Source organism: Muscardinus avellanarius, assembly GCF_963383645.1.
Source record: "Muscardinus avellanarius genome assembly, chromosome: 1".
NCBI classification, from domain to species: domain Eukaryota; kingdom Metazoa; phylum Chordata; class Mammalia; order Rodentia; family Gliridae; genus Muscardinus; species Muscardinus avellanarius.
Genome location: NC_137786.1, coordinates 123,017,379 through 123,025,040, shown reverse-complemented (window position 1 = coordinate 123,025,040; position 7,662 = coordinate 123,017,379). Strand labels below are relative to the sequence as shown.

Below are 7,662 nucleotides of genomic sequence, written 5' to 3'. Positions count from 1 at the left end.
CACGCTGACTGTCTTTACAGGAATGGTCCTGTAAACTTCCTTCAGCAGACATCACTTTGATCATCTCAAAAGGACAGTGACAAAATCCCAGAATGAATCCTGAACAGAAGGGTTTTCTACTGGAGGCTCCAGCCCTGAGCACCCGAGAACCCTGCCTAAATTAATCAGTTCTAGCATCAAGTCACAGTTGACTGCAGTCTTAGCAACCACCAGAAGCAGGGATGTTCATCTATCCCATGAAGAAAGGAGCTCAGGAACCCCCACCCCCACCCCAGCCCAGCATCTGAAGTGGTTCTCAGGGCAAGCCACGTCCCCGGCGGAAACCAACACTCTCTTCCACTCCCTCCCCACCACCTCCACCCTGCACTCTACAACGGAAAAGCTAGAAACAGCAGCACCTGCAGCCTTGCAGAGGCCCAGCTGCCCACCCACATACCACGCTAGGAGGGTGAAGGCTCAGCTCTGCAGAGTGCAGGGCGGAGCCAGGCTAGCTGTTGCTCAGGCTGGCTAGCAGCTAAGGGCTCCTCCACACTGCTGAGGAAGGACAGAGATGAACATGGAGCAGGGAGAGGGTCTAGCTAGCCTCATCCTGGCTATTCTTCTTCTTCAAGGTAAGAGCCGACTAGGGGTCTAGCACCCTAGGGAAGGGCTGATGGAGGACGCCATTGCCAGAGAGACAGAGATGCTAATCTTGAACCTACCTTAACTGTCACCTAGAATTCAAGAAGGACAGGAAAAACCTGCCTCTTACTGTTCTCTGTTGAAAGAAACAAAGTCCCATGAGAGAGCTAGGGTCCTTGTCTCTGAGACATCAGAACAGAGGACTTGATGGCTAGAAAGAGGACCCTGCTGCCGCCATCTTGGGCTTGATGGTAGCCCAAAGGGGTACAGGCAAGAGGAGAAGGTACTGTCCTCTGAATGTGAACTGGGGTCAGTCACTTGTCACTTGGTCAACAAGTAGGGTGAGATCCTAATATGTGATAGTCCTGAAGGATTAAAAAAAAAAAAAGATGAATAAAGGAAGCTGGGTGTGGTGGAGCACACTTGTAATCCCAGTACTTGGGAGGCTGAGACAGGAAGATCACAGGTTCCAGGACAGCCTCAGCAAGCAGTGAGACTATCAGCAACCTGTTCAAAAATAAAAATAAAAATAGGGCTCCTGGTGTAGCTCGGAGGTAGAATGCCCCTGGGTTCAAGCCCCAGTACCACAAAAAAGAAAGAAAGGCAAAAAGAAAGAGAAAGAAAAAAGAAAGAAAGAAAGAAAGAAAGAAAGAAAGAAGAAAGAAAGCTGTAACCAAACAAAACAAATTATTTATTACAACCTAGAGTTGATTTTTGTTGTTGTTATTGTTATTGGTTTTGGTTTTGTTTAGTACTGGATATTGGACCTAGAGGCATTCTACCTCCAAACTACATCCCAGCCCTATTTTTAATTTTATTTATTTATTTTATGTTTTTTTAAATTTTTTGTGGTACTGGGGATAGAACCCAGGGGCATTGTTCCTTTGAGCTATACCCCCAGCCCTAATTTTTTTTTTAGTCTTTATTTTTTGAAACAGGGTCTCACTGAGTTACGAAGGGCCTTGCTAAGTAGCTGAGGCTGTCAGTGAAGCGTCATTCTCCGGTCTCTGCCTCCCAAATGCACTGAGATTACAAGTGTGCGCCACCATGCCCGGCGTATTTGCTGTACCGGGGATGGAACCCAGGGGCATTGTACCTCCAAGCCACACCCTCAGCCCTATTTTTTTAGTCTTTTTATTTTTCAAACAGGGTCTCACTGAGTTGTGAAGGACATCGCTAAGTAGCTGAGGCTGTCCACGAACAGCAATCCTCCAGTCTCTGCCTCCCAAATGCTGGGATTATAAGCATGCACTACCACGCCCAGCTTATTTTTTATATTTATTTTGAAACAGAGTCTTACTAAGTTGTGGAAGTCCTCACTAAGTAGCTAAGGCTGGCCTCAAACCTGTGATCCTCCTGTCTCAGCCTCCCAAGTACTGGGATTTACAAGCGTGGGCCACTACACGAGTCTAACAATCTAGAATTCAATTTGGTGATTTAGGCTAAACCCAGAAAGGTAGGTATAAATACCGTCATTCCTATGGGTTAGACTCTATTATGGCCTCCAATGACCATGGGAAGACCTCAGGTTCTTGGAACAACTTCATGCCTGACTGATCCTGTTTCTACTTTGTCTTTACAGGTTCTGCGGCCCAGTTGAAACAAGGTAGGAGAAATGGTGTCTTGCTACCCTAAAACTCTGAAAATTTAATAGAAATACGGCTTCTTACAATAGTAGTCCCACAAGAGGGAACAATTTAGAAAGGATGAGATGAGCAGGGCTTGGTGTCACAATTCCAGTACTTGGGAGGCTGAGACAGGAGGATCACAGGTTCACAGCCAGCCTCGGCCACTTAGCAAGGCTCTCAGCAACCTAGTGAGACTGTTTCAAAACAGAAATAGGGCTGGAAGTATAGCTCAGTGGTAGAAGGCCTCTGGATTCAAACCCCAGTAACGCACGCACGCACGCATGCACGCACGCACGCACGCACGCACGCACGCCAGAAAGGATGAGCTGAGGTATGCCCAGGGTCCTGCTGTGACCTTTCGGGGCAGCTTTCCTGTAGTTAAGGAATTCACTGTCGGGTCCTTGCAGGAGAAACGGGACCTAGTAAGTAGACAAGGACTAGCAGTCCTGGCATCACCTGGGCAGGTGTTCAGAAGACACAATCTCACCTGGCTAAAAAAGGAGCAGTGGGGGGGGGCATTCTACCGCTGAGCTACACCCCCCAGGCCTTTTTTTTATTATTTCTTTTTTTTTTGTAATCATACATCACTTTGGAATACAAGACTTGAGAGGTTATACAAGCACATATCATCCACTTAGCCCTCATCCAATCCCCATCCCATTCTCTCCCCCTCCCTCGATCTCATGCTTAATTGGTGATTATCCTTGATATATTTGTTTACGCACCTCATGAGTTTTAAAGAGATTCCATCCTCCCCCATCCCCTCCCCTCTGATTGGTCACCTTAATTGCTTCTCAATAGGGCCTTTTCTACTCCTCCTGTTACCCCTTTCCTCCTAGTTCTTGCTAATTAGGGGAAGCATCTGATCTGGATTTTACCCCCAGCCCCTTTTTTTTTTTTTTTTTTTTTTTGGTGGTACTGGGGTTCCTGGAAGCCTTTCTACCTCCAGGTTACACTCCCAGACCTATTTTATATTTTTTTTATTTGGAAACAGGGTCTCTTAAACCAGCGAGGCTGGCTTCGAACCTGCGTGATCCTCCTGTCTCCGCCTCCCAAGCGCGGGGATTACAAGCGTGCGCCACCACACCCGGCTTATTTATTGTTTTTGCAACAAAGTCTTCCTAGGTTGCTGAGTCTTGCTAAATTGCTAAGGCTGTCCTCGAACCTGCAATCCTTCTGCCTCAGCCTACCAAATACTGGAATTACAAGCATGGGCCACCATGCCCTATTAAGGGCCTGAAATTCTAACAAGATTCCACATGATTCATGATATTGAACTTTGAGAAATTCGGCTCTCATGGCTTCCTAATACCCTGAGTCAGAACAAATTTCAAAGACAAGACCTTTAACAAAACCATGGCCTTTCCCTTTTCAGGAAACCATTTGGTAAAGGTGGATGACAGCCGAGAAGATGGCTTAGTGTTTCTGACCTGTGACTTGGAAGACAAAAATATCAAATGGTTCAAAGATGGGACTATGATAAGTCCCCTGAACACAAGCAGGACTAAGTGGAATCTGGGAAGTAGTACCACGGACCCACAAGGAATATACTGGTGCCAAGGATCAAAGGGCTTCTCAAAGCCTCTCCAAGTATATTACAGAAGTATGTAATTCCCTTTGGCTTGTTTGTGTGGAATTAAAGAGAATTTACTGTCCTGGTAAGACTGCTGTCTAGGGTGAAGGTGAAAACAGATGCTAAGCAGCCATATACAATAACACAGCTGTCTTCAGTCACAGCTGTGACTGTATGAGCCTGTCATCCCAGGACTTGGGAGGCAGAGACAGGAGGATCACAGATCTGAGGTCAGCCTCAGCAACTCAGTGCCACCCTCAGCAACTTAGACCCTGTTTTAAAATAAAAAATAGGCCGGGTGTGGTGGCGCACGCTTGTAATCCCCGCGCTTGGGAAACGGAGACAGGAGGATCGCGCTGGTTTGGAGCCAGCCTCTCTGGCTTAAGAGACTCTGTTTCCAAATAAAAAATATATTTAAAATATAGGTCTGGGAGTGTAGCCTGGTGGTAGAAGGCCTTCCAGGAACCCCAGTACCACCAAAAAAATAAATAAATAAAAATAAAAAATAAAATAAAAAATAGGGCTTCCAGGTGTGGTGCCGCACGCTTGTAATCCCAGCACTTGGGAGGCTGAGACAGGAAGATCCCACAGGTTCAAAGCCAGCCTCAGCTAGTGAGGCTCTCAGCAACTTAGTGAGACCCTGTTTCCAAATAAAATAGAAAATAGGCCTGGGAGTATAGCCCGGAGGTAGAAAAGCCCTTGGGTTCCACCCCCAGTACCTCAATAAATAAATAAATAATAAAATAAAATAAGGCTGGAGTGTAGCCTGGAGTTAGAATCCCCCTGGGTTCAATTTCCAGTACAAAAAAAAAAAAAAGCAGTCTTCATTTCGGTTTGCCTTTTAAAGCGTAACAGGACATTTCCCCCATCTTCTTGCCAAAGCAAAGCTAGTCCTGTAAAGCCTGGGTTACCCTCACATGGTGCACTATGGATTCCAGTAGTTCAGCAACTTCTGGAAACTGAGTTGAGAAGGGAAGCACAGGACCCACAAGGTGAACGGCAGTAAGAGAGGAGGGCAGTTGAGTGGAGAACAGGTATGGTCCTCCTTCTATGGTCCTCCTCCACCTGGTTCCTGATCATATGACTATGTGGGCTTCCTTGGGACTTCCCAGTAAGGCGCATTGAGAAACACTGAGGTGGTCCAAGGGTCTTCTCTGGCTGGGCCACCCACAAAGTGAGGAGCCTGCTGACAGGCAGGAGAAAAGGATTCGGGAGGAACAGCTCCCACTCCCTGGTGGAGGCTTACCCTTGCTGTGCCTTATTCCCCACAGTGTGTCAGAACTGCATGGAACTAAACGCAGCCACCATGTCTGGCTTTGTCTTCGCTGAAGTCATCAGCATCTTCCTCCTTGCCGTTGGTGTCTACTTCATTGCTGGACAGGATGGTGTCCGCCAGTCAAGAGGTAAAATAGAGCGGTGTGGCTGCGTAGGAGAGCATTTGACTAGCAAGCATGAAGCCCCGGGCTCCATGCCCAGTGCTGCAGAAACAAAATGAAGAGGTAAAAGAATGTTCTTAGCTGAGAGATGGGACAACTTGAGAACTAGACTTCCTTCCTACAAGAATCGACCTAACGAGAAAGATGGAGTTGGTATGTGTTGCTAATTTGCATGGTTGAACATGGCTCTGCTTCTGTGAGGTAAAAGACATCTGGTACAATCCCAGCAGATCTATCTGATTCAAGATCCAGCTTCCGCTGGGTGTGGTGAGACATACCTGTCATCCCAGTACTTGGAAGGCTAAGATTGGAGGATTGCAGATTCAAGGCCAGCCTCAATAACTTAGCAAGATACTGTTTCAAAATAAAAAAAATAAAAGGTCAGAGGATTATTTCATAGGTAGAATTCCCCAGGTTCAACCCCCAGCATGCACACACACATGTACACATGTACGGGAACACACACACACACACACACACACACACACACACACCTCCCTCTAATTTGTCTTCTGTATGTTTTTTTAAAAAACTCTTTATTGAAGTAAAACCTACATACAGAAAGGTGAATCACAAGCCTACAGATAAAAAAGAAGCTTAACAAAGCAAACATACTCACGCATCTAACACCCAGTTTAAGAAAGAAAATATTACCAAACCCATAAAAGCCCATCAGGTCCAGCCACTACGCATCCCCAAAAGCAAGCACCACCCAGACTTGTAACACCACATGGATTACTTTAGCCTGTTGTGTTGTTCTTTATGCAAATAGACCCAAGTAGTAAGTATTCTTGTGTATAGATGATTATTGTACTATTTAGTATTCCATTGTAAGAATATAACCCAATTTGTTATCCATTCTATATCATGTATATGTGCTTTTTTGGGGTTTTTTTGTGCAGCTTCAGACAAGCAGACTCTGTTGCCCAATGACCAGCTTTACCAGGTAAGGGATGAGCAAGAAATTGCTACAATTAATGGGGGGGGGGACTCCGGACTGGAGCAAGTTATTCAGAAACTACTATACAGATAAGGAACTCCCTACAGCACACCAGATGATGAAAAAGCTGTCCATTTGGATAAAATGAAATGGAAGAAGTAACAAGAACTGAGAGAAACTGGAATGAGGATCTAATGAGGAAATGTTGAAGAACAGACTGAAGGGACACAGAAACTACACACAGGACCTCCCTCTCACCTTCTTTCAGCTCCTAGAACCAAGAGCACTCACTAAAAAGCCTTGCACATAAAAAAGTCATTATATATATATATATACACACACACACACACACACACAGGATGTGTTGACACACACCTGTAATCCCAGGACTTGGAAAGCTGAGATAGGAGAATCACAGATTTTGAGGCCAGCCTCAGAAACTTAGTAAGACCCTCAGCAACTTAGACCCTGTTTCAAAAAATAAAAGGGGGGACTAGGGGTGTATCTCAGAGGCAAAATGTCACTGGATTTAATTTCCAGTACCAAAACACAAAAGAGGAACTGGGTGTGTAGTACTGAGGTAGATTGTCCCTGGGTTCAACCTCTAGTACAAAAATAACTAAGTTAAAAATTAAAAATAAATATAAGCAAATGTAAGCCGGGCGTGGTGGCGCACACTTGTAAGCCCAGCATTTGGGAGGCTGAGACAGGAAGATCCGGGTTCACAAACAGCCTCAGCTACTTAGTGAGGCCCTTTGCAACTCAGCGAGACCCTGTTTCAAAATAAAGAATAGGGCTGGGGGTGTAGCATGGAGGTAGAATGCCCCTGGGTTCCATCCCCAGTACTGCAAAATAAATAAATAAATAAATATAAACAAAAAGGGCTGGGGGTATAGCTCAGAGGTAGAATATCCCAGTATCAGTCCCCAGTACCAAAAAATTAATAATAAACTAAGAGAGAATTAAAAGTGGGTTTATGACGCCTGGCGTGTTGGCGCACGCTTGCAATCCCCGCGCTTGGGAGGCGGAGACAGGTGGATCGCGCAGGTTCGAAGCCAGCCGTGCTGGTTTAAGAGACTCTGTTTCCAAATTTTAAAAAAAAGTATTAAAAATGGGTTTATGACTTTTCTCTCCACTATAGTCCCTCAAGGATCGGGAAGATGACCAGTACAGCCACCTTCAAGGAAGCCAGCTGAGAAAGAAGTGAGCAGAGGACTCTGAGTAGGTGGGTTCTCCAACAGCAGTTCTGAGGAAGTGCCTTTGCTCCTACTGTCCCCAAGTGCTGACAAGTCTACCTCACTTCCCCCAAGTGAAGATCAAACTGTGTGTGTGTGTGTGTGTGTGTGTGTGTGTGTGTGAGAGAGAGAGAGAGAGAGAGAGAGAGAGAGAGAGAGAGAGAGAGAGAGAGAGAGAGAGAGAGAGAGAGAGAGAGAGAGAGGAAGAAGAAGAATAGGGAGGAGAAAG

General features: G+C 45.7%; 1 protein-coding gene across 1 annotated transcript; it reads left to right on the top strand.

The window, feature by feature from the left end:
* Positions 1 to 556: 556 nt before the first annotated feature.
* On the top strand, positions 557 to 7,405 carry CD3G (CD3 gamma subunit of T-cell receptor complex; the record flags this gene model as incomplete). Its single annotated transcript, XM_080717163.1, has 6 exons — positions 557 to 611; positions 2,204 to 2,227; positions 3,625 to 3,852; positions 5,094 to 5,225; positions 6,161 to 6,204; positions 7,340 to 7,405. 6 exons carry the CDS (start codon positions 557 to 559, stop codon positions 7,403 to 7,405), a joined length of 549 nt encoding a protein of 182 aa, XP_080573289.1.
* Positions 7,406 to 7,662: the final 257 nt, after the last annotated feature.